Genomic DNA, 18,859 nt, shown 5'->3' with positions numbered 1-18,859 from the left:
GTCTTGGTAGTGATACTGCTTGATCAAAGGGTATTAAATATAGCCCTTTGGACATAATTACAAATTGCTCTCCAGAATGGTTGAATCAGTATTGTACATTAATATTTTAACTTTCCTACATCTCCTCTAACTTTGCCATTTTCCTTTTCTACAATATTAGTCTATCTGACAGGTGTGGGATAGTAATTTAGAATTGTTTTCATTCACATTTCTCTTATCAATAATTATTTAGAACCTTTTTATAGGACTACTGATAGCTTTGATTGCTTTGTCTGAAAACTGTCCAATTTTGTATCCTTTGCCCAATTTTGTTTGGTACATTGAAGTAGAATATCTCAAACCACATTATTATAGGTAATATAACATTACTGACATTCTTGATGACAATATAAATGAAACATGAAAAAAACTAAATTAGTCATCTTTCTTACCTTCACAATTATAGTGAGGATATACTTTCTATTAGGAGCTCCTACAGAATCAGCAGAGGGCACCCCACAGTATGTGCAGTGGTTCCCCCACCCTAGACTATTCAAGATACCTTGTGAGTTTGTAGCCACTTATAACTTTAGATTATAAGGGCCCACAAATGTATTTAACTTTATTTATCCAGGTAAAGGGTCCCATTAATTCAAAATTGACTCTTTTAATCAAATAGCACAATAAGAAAAATGTTAATGAAATGTTTTCCCCATGATCTTGAGACATAGTCCCTCCAATATACACACCCTATCAGGAGATGTGTAGACTCTTCTAGGACTGTGAGTGCAACTGAAGGATACCCATAGAGGAAAAACTCTATGTGCTTCAGGACAGTCTTATTATGATGTCATTGCACTTATACCAGATCTATATCTCTTTAGTCTTCAATAAGTCAACCAATAAACCTTTATTAAATACCTAAAGTACTGGGGACACAAAAGCAGGTAAAAGTTCCTGACCTAAAGGAGCTTATAGTCTAATGTGTTAGATGTTGCATGATATTTAAGTGTGGTTTTACTCCATGCCAGTCTTGCATGCCAACTTAGCATTTTTGGGGGGATCACTTACAAGCATGGAAATGGGAATAAAATTCTTCTTTTTCTTGCACTTTTCTGGCTTCAACTGAAGTCCCCAGAACACAGCCTATAAAACAAGTTCCTTGAAAATATATTGCTGAAAAAGGCAATATCTCATTACACATAATCATCAAATAGTATATATGTGATGTTGGGGGGGAACTATCCTTAGCAACATTAAAAGGGGCATGTCTTTCTTTGTCTAAAATGAGTGTTTACTTTCTATAAACATTTGACTTGTTCCACATATCAAACTCTTTGGAACATAGAGCTACCCACCTAGTTAAAGTCTTCAGGTTCAAAATAAGTTTTTAACCTACATTTCCTGCTACTAAAGGGGGAAAAATCATTGTGACATCACAATTCCCATGTGGGAGTGAAAACAGTCTAACCTTATTAAGTCCCTTATTTACTTTTTTTATACTTCTCTTAAGACTTGTACTTGCAAGCCAGGTATTCTTTTCAACTCTAGTCTTTTCTTCAGGAATGCTTGAAAGTTCTCCACGCCATTGAATTTCCATTTTTCCTCTAAAAATTTATGCCTTGTTTCACTGGGTAGATGTTTCTTCTTTCTAAAACTAGCTCCTATACTTTTTGCATTATTTCAAACCTTTTTTCCCATTATTGTAGCAATTGCTCAATCTTATGTAATTCTGACTTTGGCTGCAGATATTTCTGATTGTTTGCAATATTTTGTCTCCTTGAACTGAGAGTTCTGGAATTTGATTAGAAAATTCTTGGGAGCTTTCATATTGGGGTCTCTTTTAGTAAGTGATCAGTAAAGTCTTTTCATTTCTATTTTTACCCTCTGGTTCTAGAATATCAGGGCAGTTTTCTTTGATTATTTCTTGAAAGATGACACCAAGGCCCCTTTTTTATTAAATCAGAGCTTTCAGGAAATTCAATAACTATCGCTCCTGATTCTAATTTCTAGGTCAAGTGTTTTTTCTAATGAGATAATTCATATTGTCTTCTATTTTTTCATTCTTTTGATTTCTTTATTGTTTCTTGATACCTCTTAGAGTCATTAGCTTCAACTTGCTCAATTCTAATTTTTATGATTTTGTCCTGTGAGATTTTGTGCCTCCTTTTCCATATAATCAATTCCATAAAATTCTATGACCAGTCATAAACTCTCTTGATGTGCTAGTGCCTCTCCTGGTCTGGGACTGCCATTCATGACTGCAGATCTAGATCTGCAGATGGACAAAGCAATAGAGTACTGCACCCAGTGCCAACAAAGAGACACTCATAATCTCTTCTGACCATTTGTTTGATCTCCTTGCCATCTGTGGACTGAGAGCTCTGGGAATAGTCTTTCACCCTCAACCTGGGCCAACAGAACTTTTCTGTCAAGTTTCTAAGTTCTCTTGGACTGGAAAATTGTTTCACTTGTCCTTTTGTGGGTTGTGCCACTCCATAATTTGTTTTAGGGGAATTTGGATGGCTCTGGGGGAGAAGTCAGGTGAGTCCCTGATTTTTTTCTGCCAATTTGCCTCTGCCCATCCCTCTATTTTTTTTCTTAGAGCACTATATCTAGTTCTGTTTTCATCAAATTCAACCTCATAATATGTTTATTGGTCTATATGCAGTAGACTGCATCAGATTAAATTGTAAACTGCTTGGAGGCCTTTTTTAAAATCTTAGCTACCCTAACATTCAGGCCAGAACTTTTTCTTTATCTCCCTTCACATGAGGTTCCTCATGTACAAACTAATCCCTTTGTTAAGTATTTTCTCCAACTGTTAAAGTTTATCTCTTCAATACTCCCCCACCAAGTCTAGTAATTATCATGGTAAACAGAGGTGTTGAGCACACTTCTGCCACTGGCAGACCTCATGGCAGCCCACAATTTTTAATGTAATTGAGAATTAATAAAATAAACAAAAATACAACAGAACATAGATAATGTTATATGGTTTTCTAAGTCAACAATCTGTTAGCACATAGAGACACAAGGATCCTTGTGTTTGGCTCAAAGGTTCATGTTTCTATTTAAATGTGATACTAGGGCAGCTAGATGGCACAGTTGGGTCAGGAGGCCTGGAGTTCTAATCTGGCCTCAGACACTTGATAATGGCTAACTGATTTTGGATAAGTCACTTAACCTTGATTGTCTTGTATCCAGGGTCATCTCCAAACACATCTGATCACTGATTCATATCTGGCTACTGGACCTAGGTGACTCTGAAGGAGAAAGTGATACTGGTGACTTAGCACATACACCCTCATTCAAATCTAATTCATGTGCTTGTCATGGAATCACATTATAATCACAATGGCAAACATAAAATTTGATGCAACTGGTCTAGAACAGAATCTTTATTAATGTATAAAATAAGTATTATCTTATGTGCCCAAACAAAATTCGATAAGAATTTACTGATTGCAAATGAATACATTCCTCAATGAATAATAATAGTTACCATTTATATAGTATTATTTATATACTGCTATGGTATATAAAGCACTTAGAAATGGTAACACATTTGATTTTCACAACATCTCTGGGAAGCTACAAGATCCAAATTTTCCAGATGAAGCAACTGAGCAAGGTTAATTCAAGTTACTTACCCAGAATTACCCAGGCTTCTGAGGCTTCATTCAAACTCAGATCTTCCTGACTCTAAATCCAGAGTGGTTGCATCTACTCTAGAATTTATAGGAAATATGTCCCATAATAAAAGTAACAGGAAAAAAGAAGGAAAAGCAACAGTAGTTTCATTCAAAAATATTTTTGAGCAGTCATCATGGAAACTAATTCCTCCTTTAACTAATGGTCTAAGGTTGAACCCTAATTTATGTTGTGTGAGTGAAGTGTACCAAATTTAGAGGATACCACACTTAGAGGATACTAATCATTATAACCCTACAGCATCTAGAAACAACAGAGCTTAGCATCCACTTAGCAAAATGTTCATTAAAAATAGACTTCAATAAAAAGTGAAGGAAGTAAAACCAAAGGAATTCATGCTATTGCATCAATATTATAAAAAATTATTAATTTTGAAGATTATTATAAACTAATGTAAAATGAATTGAACAGAACCAGAAAAATTTATAGAACAAAAACACCATAAAGACAAGTCTAAAAGCTGTATGAAATATGATTAATACAATGACCAATCATGATGCAAAGAAATTATGATTAAACATACCTTCCAATACAGAGAGGTGGTCATTTTAAGGTGTAGAGTGAGATGTATATAAATATGTGTACATTCCGAGAAATTTTTATTTTGTTGACTACATATTGATTAAAAGAAGCTTGCCTTTTTCTTTATTATTTTAAATAGGGTAAAAAGTTGAGAAGAGGAGAAAACAGATTTATGTTAATATTTTTTAAATAGAAAATTGAATATGGCTATAAATGTGAAATATTTTAAACTATGAGATAAGGTCACTATTATTAGCTTCTCTTACCTCTTTTATTTTGTTACAAGAAATCTCTGAAGAAAGGTTACTGATCTGTAGATATTTGTAATATAAAAAATGAAAATCAATAAAATTGAAAGTATACATTTTAAAAAAGTGATTTAACTGGCCTTGCTACTCTTTTACGCCTTCAACCCTATGTTGCCTCATGATCCCCATGTGATTTCCCTAAGGACTCTTTTATAAGTGCTTTCTGGCCTATCCATTCTTTTTCTTCCCCTCTGCCCATCCAACCTTAGTCATTCAACTGAGGATATATTTTGGTCTACTTGACCAATGTATAGAGTACTGGGCCTCGAATCGGAAAGACGAGGTCAAATCTGACTTCTCTACTTGTTCAATGACTCTTGACAACAAGACTAAAATGACTGAAAGACAAAAAACAAAAACAGTAGGATGACATTAAAAGATCTATCTCATAAAATCAATCAATAAACTTTTTTAAAATTTTTGATTGTATAGTACTGTGTGTGTGTGTGTACAACTGGTCTTGGAATCAAGATGACTTGTTTTTCTGACTTCAGATCTATCCTCAGACATTTAATAGCTGTGTGATCCCAGGCAAGTCAATTAACTCTGTCTCAGTTCCTTATTTATAAAATGAGTTGGAAAAGGAAATGACAAAGCTCTAGTTTCTCTGCCAAGAAAACCCCAAATGGAGTCCTGAAGAGTCAGGTGCTAGTGAAATGATTAAACCACAAATTTAACCAGAAAGAACTAAAGGAAAAGAACATTGTGGATGGGAATGGCCATGGATAGCTAAGACATACAAGAGTATGTACCTTGAAGGATTTGGATGGGCAAATGAAAATGTGGATGGCAAAGTGAATGGGTAAGGATGTGTATGAGGGCTTGAGGATTAGTGTGTGGGAAGATATAACTCATTCATCTAAAATAACCACTCTCATATCAGCATAGAAATAGGAGAAAGGGGGTGACTAGGTGGCACGGTGGATAGAGCACCGACCCTGGAGTCAGGAGTTCAAATGTGACCTCAGACACTTTAATAATTACCTAGCTGTGTGGCCTTGGACAAGCCACTTAACCCCACTGCCTTGCAAAAAAAAACTTTTAAAAAAAGGAAAAAAAATAGGAGACAGGAGAATCTCCTTTATCACTAAACTTTTCTTTTTTATATAACACTCTCTATGGAGAAATCATGCCTGACAGTCAGTTTATAATATGTGACTTTAAGGTTTGTTTTTTTTTTAGGTTTTCACAAGGCAATGGGGTTAAGTGGCTTGCTCAAGGCCACACAGCTAGGTAATTAAGTGTCTGAGGTCACATTTGAACTCAGGTCCTCCTGACTCCAAGGCCTTTGCTCTATCCACTGCACCACCCAGCCACCCTTAAATTTTTTTTAATCTTTTCTCAATGGACATGAAGAAATGGTCAAAACATTTTAGTTAACAATGTGCCTAAAATTTGAAATTGTTATTAAGTTGCTTTGACCTTCTTAGCAATTAATTTAATGGATGGAAAACACATAGTAACTAAATACCTTTTAATAATTTGCTCCCCATGCCTAGGAAAATGCTCCTTCCTAATGTCCACCTCTAAAAAATGTAATTACCTTCAAGGCTCAAAGCCCTCTCCTAAACAAGACTTTTTATGATTCTCTCCCTTCCCTGGAGGGTTTTTTACTTTGTATTTGCTTTATTTATGTTTGTTTTTGCTCATCTATATACATATTGTTTTCCCCAAAGCAAAATGTAAGCTCACTGAGGGCAACTTTATTTTACCCCCGATCATATAATAAGCATTTAATTAATTATAAATGAATGAAAGCATAAATGAGGAGAAAAAAGAGGTTTGAGGAAGATGTTAATAAAAGAGATTTCCCAATGGAAAACAAGTTAGTTTCTTGAAATTGGAACTGAATAGAGGAATACAAATGTAAAAAAATAACCTCTATGCAATATAAGAATAAAATTGGTATAAAATATAATTTTTGCTTCTCTACATATCTTTTTTAATCATGTGGTTCATTATATTTCAGAAAGAATTCAATTTGGTTTCATATTTAAAATGGTTTCATATTAAAAATTTATATTTTGTTTTCTTTTTAATGTCTTTTCATGTCTAGTCATTAAACAGATTTCATGTTAATTTTCAGTTTTCAATTTTTCGTTATCCATTTAGCAAGATACTGTATATTTGTAAATCAGAGAAGGAAAAATATATACATGATTTTAGATATATTTCTATGCATTGTGTTTTATTTTTTTAACTGTCACCTTATCAATTTGTAGATTCTTCTGAGTTTGTTTGTTGCTGTAATTTTGGACAACCTTGAGCTTGATGAAGATCTAAAGAAACTTAAACAAGTAAGCAATATTTATGGCTTATCTGATTATTTGTATTAATATTTCCATTTTCAAGAAAAATGTTTCATGATTCCGAGGCATATAACGTCATTGAGAAAATTTTGATTTTAAAAGAGTGGGATTTCTAAAGTACTGAATAGTGTAAAAAACAAACAGTACTGCAATCTCCCCAGTGAGATTCAATCCAATCTCCTATTCAGTTATGGCACTAGGTCATCATCCACTTGCAGTGACTACATAATTATCTGTGACTAATCCCGGTGATAAGAAGAAATAATTTTCTATGCCACATACTTAATGACTTCCAGGGTGAGAAGTGTACAATGGGGAATGCATTCGGAGGTTAAATTGCCAAAAAAAAAAAAAATTACCGGGCACAATAAGACCTTGAGTCTATTGACTTAAGACCAAGAGCAAACCATACTACACTATCTTTATATCTGGCTTTCTGATCTCCAATAGGTCATCCAACTCTTATAATCATGTACTGGCATCCACTACATGATTATAAGAGTTGGATAGTTAATTAAGGAAGGATTAAGATGCCCAGGAACTGGACATAAGGTAGCAAAAGTGGATGTCCTATTTTAATTTATAGATTTTCTTATTTATCATCTTGCAAACTATGTTAAGCTACATGGATTTTGAAAAAAAAAATCAGTGGCAGGGGATTGTAATTAGAATGCATATTTGTGCCATAGATACAATTAAAAGAATTTCAAGTTCTAACTTAAGAGTTTTCCAGTATTCTTGGGCCCTCAAATGATGCTTTAACATGTGTAAATCTAAGGTTATATTAGGAAGCAGAAAAAAAATCTACACCATAGTCTGGGCTTCAAGTTTATCTATTGAAACTAACTTGAGAATTTTTCTTGTGTTGAGCCTTTCTTCAGTATAATGATTTAATTTTACTAACAGACACAAAACCCAACCTGGGAACTGATAGATACCAGATGCTCAGAAAATTTTTGTTCACTGAAAAGTAAATCAAAATGCCCTCTAAAATTGAAAGATCAACAGTGGGAGAATTCAAGACTTTAGATGACAATGAGACTTGCTTCCTGGACCATAAAATTGTAATGCACTGTGTGCTATATAACTTTGAGAATAACTCATCTGTTACATCTCATGAATAAATGCCTTTTGATTAACTATTAGATAGCTCCCAATGATACTTTGTGTTTGAATGGGGAGCTACTGTGCATACAACCAATTCCTCTTGATCACAGCATCAAAGACATAATAAAATCATTTGATCATTGAAAAGCACAAAAAGAAATAATATAACCACAACAAAAAATTTGAGAAGAGAGATTGTTTTTGCATTTTCTTTGTAACTCCACTCATTAGCCCAGTTTTTGGCATAGTTTTCTTTATAATGCTTTCTGATCATTAGTTAGTTTGCTACTTGCCAATTCGTATTATTTTTTGTTTAATAATTTAGCTGACACCATGTATCTACTCAAATATTTGGGGGTAATTTGTATTTCCTATATCCTTATTTATTTGTTTCTTTTTTTTTGTTTTTGTTTTTGTTTTTTAAAGTTTTTGTTTATTTTGTTTTACAATTTTTCCCCTAATCTTACTTCCCTCCCCCCACCACCCACAGAAGGTATTCTTTAGTTTTTACATTGTTTCCATGGTATACATTGATCCAAATTGAATGTGACGAGAGAGAAATCATATCCTTAAGGAAGAAACATAAAGTATAACAAGATCAAATAATAAGATATCAGGGTTTTTTCCTAAATTAAAGGTAATTGTACTTAGTCTTTGTTCAAACTCCACAGTTCTTTCTTTGGATACAAATGGTATTCTGCATCAGAGACATCCCCAAATTGTCCCTGATTGTTGCACTGATGGAATGAGCGAGTCCATCAAGGTTGATCATTGCCCCCATGTTGCTATTAAGGTGTACAATGTTTTTCTGGTTCTGCTTATCTCGCTCAGAATCAGTTCATGCAAATGCTTCCAGGTTTCCCTGAATTCCCATCCCTCTTGGTTTCTAATAGAACAATAGTGTTCCATGACATACATATACCACAGTTTGCTAAGCCATTCCCCATTTGAAGGACTTTTATTTACTTGATTTCCAATTCTTCGCCACCACAAACAGGGCTGCTATGAATATTTTTGTACAACTGATGTTTTACCCTTTTTCATCATCTCTTCAGGGTATAGAACCAATAGTGGTATTGCTAGATCAAAGGGTATGCACATTTTTGTTGCCTTTTGGGCATAATTCCAAATTGCTCTCCAGAAAGGTTGGATGAGTTCACAGCTCCACCAACAACCAGATTTCTCTCAACCCTTCCAACAATGATCATTGTCCTTTTTGGTCATATTGGCCAGTCTGAGAGGTGTGAGGTGGTACCTCAGAGATGCTTTAATTTACATTTCTCTAACAGGTAATGATTTAGAGCAATTTTTTTTAGGTTTTTGCAAGGCAAATGGGGTTACCTGGCTTGCCCAAGACCACACAGCTAGGTAATTATTAATTGTCTGAGACCGGATTTGAACCCAGGTACTCCTGACTCCAGGGCCGGTGCTTTATCCACTGCGCCACCTAGCCACCGTTAGAGCAATTTTCATATGACTATGGATCTCTTTGATCTCATCTGTAAGTGTATTTCCAATATCTAAACTCTTGGTTTTTATCTTTAAAAGAAATGTGGTCCTATACACTAATTAAAAATGTCCCCATGGGGCAGCTAGGTGGCGCAGTGGATAAAGCACCGGCCCTGGAGTCAGGAGTACCTGGGTTCAAATCCGGTCTCAGACAATTAATAATTACCTAGCTGTGTGGTCTTGGGCAAGCCAGGTAACCCCATTTGCCTTGCAAAAACCTAAAAAAAAATGTCCCTAGTCCTCTAGTTTTCAAAAGCTGCCTCTTCATTTTCCACCCATTTCATTCCAGGCACTAATGATTCTGACCTTTGTAATATAACTTACTTATAATATTTCAATGCTAAGATTTACCAACTCATTGGAAATGGAGAAGACTTTGAAGGGTCCCTTTTTTATTCAGTTGTGACCTCTCAAAAATCTTCTATAAAGTTGCACTTGATTATTAAGTTATTTTGTTACCAAACTAAAGACGATCTATTAAAGTCTTAAATGTATAGAATCTATGTTATTAGTTTGGGGACAGTAGAAAAGGAAATATGCTAGATTGTGATTCAGAAGATAGTAATATTTAAATAATTTCCCAAAAATCTTAGTTCACTTTGAAGTCATAAAAGCTTTAATGTATAATTGTGCTTATGCAAAGCTTTTTATTAATACAAGAATTTAGTATTGTCTTTATACTAAATATTTAATGCTTCTACATATTTATAAATAAGCATGCATATATGAATAACTTTTAGATTAATATTTTGCTATGTATTAAACAATGTTTTATCTTCCATATTGTCTTCTTCCTATAAGCCCCTGAACACAGATACTACTTCTTAGTAAAACTATACAAATTCAGAACTATTTGCTATCTAATATGGGCTTTTTTTGAACATGTTTTGATGCAGTCATTTGTAACAGTACTACCTAATCATTATATATACTTTTGATCAAAGGGACAAATTTTTCAAAAGAAAGTATGCAAAAGAAAAGAAAAAACTTTGTAATTAAGTGCTCATCCAATACCTAGCCAACAGAAAGATCACACCCAATAAAATCTTTACATTTTTCTGGTCTAATTGTTTATTCCACTTCCACAACTAGAGAGCTGAATTTATAGAAAATAAATTCTCTATAACTTATATCATGTGTAAAATATTCCATACAGTTTCAGACAGTGATCTTTGTGATAGCTGCTACACAAAGCTAGACAAAAAGTGTATGTTTTATAGTTTCTTCTCTATTTGAAAACCAATGATAAAAATTATTTATCTGATATTTTCTAGTGTATATAAGAATAAAAAAGCAATTCAAAATTTTTTCCAATGTATCCCATACTTCTATTTACATACTATGTAGATTATTATGGATTGTCAGGTGGTAAGATTGAAAACTCAGTATAATCATCAGCAGAAGCCACAGCAACAGAATAATGTAATAAATATAGATTATGCTACAAGAAACCTTCAATTTGGGTATTGAAAGAATAGGGATAATTCCTAAGCTGAGGAAAGAGACCAGCTTCATTCACCTGGGAGAAGTAAGTTTTGTTACCAAGATCCATGTTGGTCATGTCCCAACATGGCATGAAAGTGCCATCCAGGGAACTAGAGTTAGGGAAGTGTATGTGAAAATATAGAAACCAACTAATGAGCTTCAGAAATAATAGCACTAGTTCTTCTTTCACAATATGACCAATATGAAAATATGTTTAACATAATCATATATATATATAACCTATATCTGATTACTTGATGTCATGGGATTGGGGGAAGGAAAGAGAGGTAGAAATATGTGGAAATTCAAAAACTTGCAAAAAGATGAATGCTGAAAATTATCTTTGCATGTTATAGAAAAATCAAATAACATTCAAAAAGGGGGGGGGAGAGGAATAACAGCACAAAGGAGGAAAAGATGCAGGAGATAATGGAAGATACAGTTTTGTGACTTTAGAAACAGATACTGAAAGATGCAAGAAGAGACTGTTCAGTGTGTTTGAATCCAGAGAGAGAAAAGATCTTAAAAGAAGATCAATGTCACAGGATGCTACACCTAAACATTCTAAATACTTGAAGCTTGGATCTCTGTCTTTTGTTTCTTTAGTTGCTCCCCCAAGAACATAATGTAACATTCTGCACATTTTGCAAGCTTGGTAAATGTTGCTGACTGACTGGATAAGATGACAATTTGATACTTAAAATTTAAAAAGAAAGCATACCGACAAGAATGATAAATGCCTACTTACAGTGTAACCTTCGTTCTACCCTCAAGAATTCCTGAAGGAATAATATTTAGGTTATTACCAAAAACCACCAAAGGCCTAACTTTCCATTGCCTTCTTTGCAAGATTGAAATGGCTTTTTTTGGAGAGAGTCATTGAGGATTAAGTGACTTGCCCAGGGACACACAACTAATAAATGTCTTAGACCAGATTGAATGCAAGTTCTCCTGACTCCAGGGCTCTTTCTCTATTTACTCTGACACCTAACTGCCCTAGAATTGAAATGAATTTTTAAATTAAAATTTCCCTATTACCACTATTTATAGTTAATATTTTTATCAACTTATGTCTTGTTTTATGGAATTGACCTTGAAACCCTGAAGGCAAAACCAGAGGAACACAAGCCCTGATAGGTGTTAGTCAATTGGAATATCCTCACAAATATACTTGATAGCGACTTGAGCTAATTTTGGAAACTTTTTCAGTCATGGTAATTTTTATAGACTTTACTAGGTTGTAGAATGTGCTGCAATCTTCATAGGTGGAAAGAATAACTTGATGAAATCACAAGACTCTGTACTATACAAGAATTATTCTTTATTTATAAATCACTTTTTATAATTACTTTTCTAGCTTATCCCATGAAATAAAAATTATGAGCATTATTGGAACCATTTATATATAAGGAAAAAAGACAGTCTGGAAAGTTACACAAATACGTACATACACATTCACATAACTGTAGGCAGACCTAGAATTCACATTTCTTGATGCCCAAATGTCTCTTCCATGAATGAAAACGATTTTTGACTTGAATTTCAACCAAGAATCATCTATAAATCCACAATTATGATTTCCAATTTAAGGAATAGTCAAAAGATCATAGATTTAGAACTGTAAGAGAAATCAACTTATATCGATCCTAGTTCCTCATTTTCCAAATGATGAAATAAAGACTCAGAATGGTAAAGTGAACTGTCCAACATCACACAAGTATTAACTTGTAGTTTCACCATACTAACTAAAATCCTCTGATTCCAAACCAAGAAGACTTTATACTACCCCATACTGGGACATACAGTTTTCCATCCTGTGTTTCTTCCTTTCCCCACTTCTAGTTCTTGGATGCTGTGGATAATATTTTTTCTTGCAAAGAACTGTGAAGGGGTGCCTAGGTGGCGCAGTGGATACAGCACTGGCCCTGGAGTCAGGAGTATCTGAGTTCAAATCAGATCTCAGACACTTAATAATTACCTAGCTGTATGGCCTTGGGCAAGCCACTTAACCCCATTTGCCTTGCAAAAAAAAGAAAAGAAAAGAACTGTGATAAACTACATTTCCTAGTAGTATCAAGCTTGTATCATTGTTTTCTTGAAATGATTCACTTTGACTTTATGTTTATGGTACAAGTCTCCTTGCTGCTAGCTTGTAACTGAAGAATTTCCTTCCTCATATTCCTTTTATTCAATGAGATTTATAGTTCAAATAGGCACTAATATTGTTGCTGAATTTTAAAAATTTAGAGATTGAAGACTGAAGATTGAAGGCCACTGAAAAGGCAAAGGAATTGGCAGCTCTCTGGGATGTAAAACTGCGCAGGATTTTATTACAGAATGTAACAAAGTGAAAAAGGGTTAAAAAAAAAGTCTCCTCTTGAAGAGTCAGAAGCACTTAAAACAGATTGAATAATAAAGATCTGTTAAACAGAGAGTGAGGTAGAGAAAGAAAGAGGGATAGATAAAGAGAGAGAGTGAGAGATAGAGATAAAAGAGCAGTCAAGCAGAGTTGACTGGGCCAGAGAAAGAGAGAGAGAGAGAGAGAGAGAGAGAGAGAGAGAGAGAGAGAGAGAGAGAGAGAGAGAGAATGAACCAGTATTCAGGTATTGAGAAAACATAAAAAAATAAAAAAAACTGTTGATGTCTTCTCTCTGTGATTGACCTAAAATTAATCAAATAGATATAAATATATCTATATAGCAATATAGCTTATATGGACATATTTATTTGCTATCTTCTCCAATTATACTATTAGTTCCTTGAAAACAGAAACTCATTTTTGTTTTATTATATTCTCAGTATTACACAATTTTCCTGGGACATAGTCTTTAAAGAATGTTTATTTACTTGATTTGGCAGAGCTTATGGAGAAAATAAATAAAACCTTTAACCTCAAATTTAGAATTAGTATCAAATAATATTGTATCCACTTGAGTTTGATTATTGCCTGTGATGAATCACGGGAATGCAAGTGTGGAAGAAAATAGAGATTTATTGAAAGAAGTTACAACCCAAAAGAAAGTGATAAAGAGAGAAAGATAAAAGAATAGTTAAGCATAGTTGACTGGGCCAGAGAGTTCAGAAATGACTGGCCTTGAGTGAAGGTCCAACCCAGATTTTTTATGGTCATGCCCCTTATTTAGAGGGCAAAAGGTGAATTCCCTCCCCCCTTTTATTAGACTGAATTAGGTTGGAGGATTGAAGATTGAGGAGATCAGGATACAGTGAAACAATGGTAGTCCATTTACATCTCAAGAGTGGGAAATCTCCCCCCATTTACCAAGATTTAACAATATTTAAGACTACAGATTTTGTTTCTGGTACATTCATACGTTCATAATTTGCTACATTTTTTCTCTGCCTCAAAATAAACTGTATTATAGGATGATACAGCTATCTAGGAGAAGGGTGGGTGACATGTGGGTGATTCCATAATATTTTGCAAGCTGAATAGATATTTTATAACCCTAATGATTTTTTCTACTATCCTCGGATTCATATTTTATGGTGGTTGATTTTTTTTAAATCATATAGAATCTATAAAGCCCTGAGAGAACTATGGGGAAGCCTCAGGAAAAGAATAATAAAAAAGAAAATGGTAGATAGTGTGTCTAGATTAAATTCAAAGCTATGATTTGAAAAAAAAATCCAGCTTTAATAAAAGTCTTATTCACATCCTAGACTAAATTTGATTACTTTTCATTTTTTGATGACTCTCCCTGGTGTCTGTGGCAGAGCTTGTCTGGCAGGGAAGGTCAGGGAAAGAGTTGTAGATGCTTTGGAGAAAATGCTGGTTTTCTTTTTCTTAATATAGCCTCCAATTTTATTTCAAGAGTTGTCCTTATCCTTGATCATCTACTTTTTCCTCCCTCCATCTCTTTTCCTAGGCAGAGATTTGAGTACAAGATGTGCCTAGACACATACTAATGTCTAAAAAAACCCCATGAAATCATTTTTCTTTTTAATTTCATATTTTTTAGTTTTAAGGTATGGATTGTTGTATTTTATACAAGTACTGTCCATAAGCTTAGTTTAGTTTAATTTTCTTTCATTTTGATAGAATTTTTAACAAATTTTATTTGTTTATTTATTTTAACAAATACCTTTAAAAAATCCTTTAAGGGCCTCCTATATATGAAGAATTTTGCTAAGTGCTTTTATTTCCCTTTATCATTCAAACAACCCTGGGAAGAAGGTACAATTGTTTACACTTTACAGTTGAGAAAACTGAGTCAGAAAGAGGTTCATTGATTTGCCCAAGATCACACAGGTAATAAGTGCCTGAGGTCCAATTTGAACTGTGCATAAAAATAGAAGAATTGTTTAAATTTGGGAGGCATTTCACAAATGTGAAAATTGAGTGAAAGAATGGGTAAGTGACTTGTCCAACAACTCAAATAGTGTTTTCAGTCCAGTTTCTCTTAGTCTCATTTAATCATTCTTTACATCATACTAATCTTAATCCAACTTCTCTCTCTCACCTCTTGTAATTGGCAGGCTAAGAAATCAAATCAGTGACAAGGGCATTCAAAGGGTCACTTGATAGTAAGGCCAAGGCTTGGGAAAGGGAGAGAGGTCAGGGGAGGGCAAAAGAAATAGGGAAAAAAAAGCACAATTAGGTGTTAATGATAAAGACAGAAAAGGTACCATTTTGAGCCAAATAATCAGAGATTATAATGCAGGAATAAATTGATTCTGGGTCAGTAATAGTTTGTCTGCTGGTCTTCTGTATAATTTCTTCCATAACTGGAAGGCCATCCCCAAATCCAAAGGAGAATGCAAATAAGTGAAGTCTTCTGGGAGCAGAAGGAACAAAGGGGCAGCTATTTGGTGTCATGGATAGAGTACCAGGCTTGGAGTCTGAGAGACTGATAATCCTGAGTTCAAATGTTTCCTCAGACACTCACTACCTGTGTGAACTTGGATTAAGACATTTTTAATACTGTTTGCTTCAGTTTCCTTACCTTTAAAAATGAGCTGGAGAAGGAAATGACAACCACTACTGTATCTCTGCCAAGAAAACCCCAAAAGGGATCATGAAGAATCAGACTTGACTAAAACAACTGAACAAAAGGAGAAACAATGTTTTTATGTCATACAGAGAAGATTTTAGTTCAAGCCCCTTGGTTAAAGAGGAAACTAATGACAAGGAGAGGAAATGACTAACCAAGGTCACTCAAGAGTAAGTTTTAGAGCCAATATTTAAAACTAGAATTTTAAATCCAAAACTAGTTGGGGAGGTAGAATGTTAGACTGAGAATTGGAAAGACTTGAATTCAAATATAGCATCAGACACCTATTAGCTGTATGATTTCTGGAACCATATTGCCCCTCTTCTATATAATGGGGACAATAATAACAGTGAAAATGTTTTTAATTGTATCTATACAATTTAAAGACATTGAGAAATCAGCCTCTCTTTTTTACAGATGGAAACTAGGTAACTAGCAATCTTCACACTCACACTAAAGAATATTAGCATTTCACTTCAGTGAAAATTTTGAAAGAAAGCATGTTATGGTCAGCACTAAAAACAGAAGTTCAGCTTCATTCTCCAATTGACTAAAACCAGATTCTCCTGCCTCCCAATTTTGTCAGTGGGAGATGGTAAAAAGATCCTGGAATCTAATCAGCACTGATCCTATCCACTTAGCAAGTAGTTTCCTCACTGCACTGTTATTCTGCTTTAGTTATAAAACTACAAGCATGAGTTTTTGTGACCTGCTCAAGCTTACACAATGGGCGTTTGTTGGTTTTGTTCTTCTAATTATACAATGATTCTTTACTGCTTTTCTTACCATTTCTTCCACAACACTGCTCTGAAGTAAGTAACCTTTTATTTGAAAAAGAGTAGGGACATAAAAGAGTAATTTGCCCAGGAAAGGTAGGATCATATTTAGAGCAAAAGCTCCAATTCAGATTCTCTGGGATTCTAGCCCTTTGCTTTACTAAGTGAACTTAGCTTCATATGGCTCCTTTCATCAAGATTATAAAATTGTAAGAACTCAGAACTTTCTGCACTACCAAAGATAACAAGGGAGATAATTAACTAAGAGAAAGCTGACACATTTGCTGAAGTCTTTTCACAGGCAATAGGAAATTAGACTGTTAAGACAGGGGTGGGTGAGAATTGATTTTAAAGCAGTCTGTGTGTGTGTGTGTGTGTGTGTGTGTGTGTGTGTGTGTGTGTGTGTGTGTGTGTGTCTCAGAAATTAAAGAAGCCTGTCTCAGTCAATGTAAAGTTTTAGAACGAAGGAATAGTAGTAGTGTAGACCCTTTTTACATTTATATAATACCACATGTATACTTTTAAAATTAGTCTTTCTCCTTGGTTTCTTTTAAGACAAAACACATCCATACTGGTGAACAGACATTTATTAAGCTATCCAAAGTATAGGAGGACCATGCTACCAGGTGATCTTTGAGAAATACAAAACTAAGTAAGACACAGCTTCTGCCCCCATACAGCTTGTGGTGCAGTAGGGAGAAAAATAATTCTACAACAATGTGGAATTTGAGAAGTATGTGAGAAAGGTGGAAAGACTACAGACTAGTATTTAGGTGGTTCTTACTAAACAAAAGTATTTCTTGCCAACCACCCTTGTCAATCATGTAGTACAAGAATTCTTATTCCTAGGCTACATGCTTTGTTGTTATACTGTTATAAATTGTGTTGTATTATATATATATATATATATATATATATATATATCTGTATATATATATATGAATATATATCATATTATGTTATATATTACATCATGGTATATCATATCATATCATATCATATCATATCATATCATATTATTGTATCAGAACTGGGATTTGCACTGTGATCTCCTAATTCCAAACCAGAGCTGCTGCTTTTTTTTTTCCCCAACTACACCAGGCTACGTACTTAGATCAGGGAAAAATCGGTGCTTGTTGAGATTATCAGGTAAGGCTTCAAGGGGAAATGTGGTGTTTTGGTTCTTGAAGTTCTTGAAGAATAGATGAGATTTCAGCAGAAATGAGTGAAAAGAGAGAAGAAACTCGAGGTCTAACAAATAATATAAAACATAAAGTCAAATAGACAAAGCCATGGATATACACTACTTTTTCTTTCTGTTTTTCTAACACTTCTAGCCCCAACTTCTCAATTTTTCCCTGTATCCTATCTTATAATCTCTAACTCTTTCTTCTTTCCACATGTGATCTCTTTGTAAATTGTCTATTCTTCCAAAGGATTATTTTGGTAGCAGAATTATTCTTGTTATTTTCTGAAAAAAATACTAGTGCTATAGCTGAATCAGATAAAACTTCTTTTTGACCCCATTAAGATCAATCATTAATAATTTTTCTATACTTAGACCTTTTTTTGAAAATCCATGATCTCATCTATATTGTTATCCCCCATTGCCACCACTTTGTAATTTGAAAACTTGTATTCCAGCAAAACCTTCAGAAGTTCTAGAGTTCTTTCCAGAACTATTTAACTCCTAAAGGTTGGACTAACACAATCTAGCTACAATAATTTTATACACTTGGTTATATGCATTTTTATTTATACTTTGTTTTCCTAGTGTAGAAAGATAGACCAATCTATTTTTGCCTTGCCTTTGTACTTCATCATTTGTATATAGTAGTTTGGTGTATTTGTTTTCTTATTTTCATTCTTATTTTGGCCAAAGGCTAGGGTATAAACTGAAGAGAGACTCGGAATAGAGAAAATATGTATTATGAAAACCATACCACCATGAAAGGAGACTTTTATATTCCCTCATGGAACCTCTTAAAAACCATTTATATTGTGGAAACCAAAGAGATTGAAGGAGTTTCTGGACAATTTCCTAATTCCATCCCCTTGATTTTATCTCCACAATTCCTATTTATACCTTTCTGCCCCAGAAGGAGAATGAAGATCAAAAACCAAATTTGAGAGACCGA

The 18,859-nt window shown here is 34.1% G+C and overlaps 1 protein-coding gene across 1 annotated transcript in view; it reads left to right on the top strand.

Moving 5' to 3' along the window:
• NALCN (sodium leak channel, non-selective) overlaps nucleotides 1-18,859 on the top strand; it is a 278,783-nt gene that overhangs the window by 123,209 nt on the left and 136,715 nt on the right. Inside the window, exon 9 of the mRNA XM_074192773.1 lies at nucleotides 6,746-6,820. Within this exon, the coding sequence (XP_074048874.1) occupies nucleotides 6,746-6,820 (75 nt within the window). The remainder of the gene's footprint in view (nucleotides 1-6,745; nucleotides 6,821-18,859) is intronic.

The sequence above is a fragment of the Macrotis lagotis genome, chromosome 6 (genome assembly GCF_037893015.1).
Source record: "Macrotis lagotis isolate mMagLag1 chromosome 6, bilby.v1.9.chrom.fasta, whole genome shotgun sequence".
Taxonomy (NCBI): domain Eukaryota; kingdom Metazoa; phylum Chordata; class Mammalia; order Peramelemorphia; family Peramelidae; genus Macrotis; species Macrotis lagotis.
This window is presented reverse-complemented; position numbering and strand designations above follow the sequence as displayed.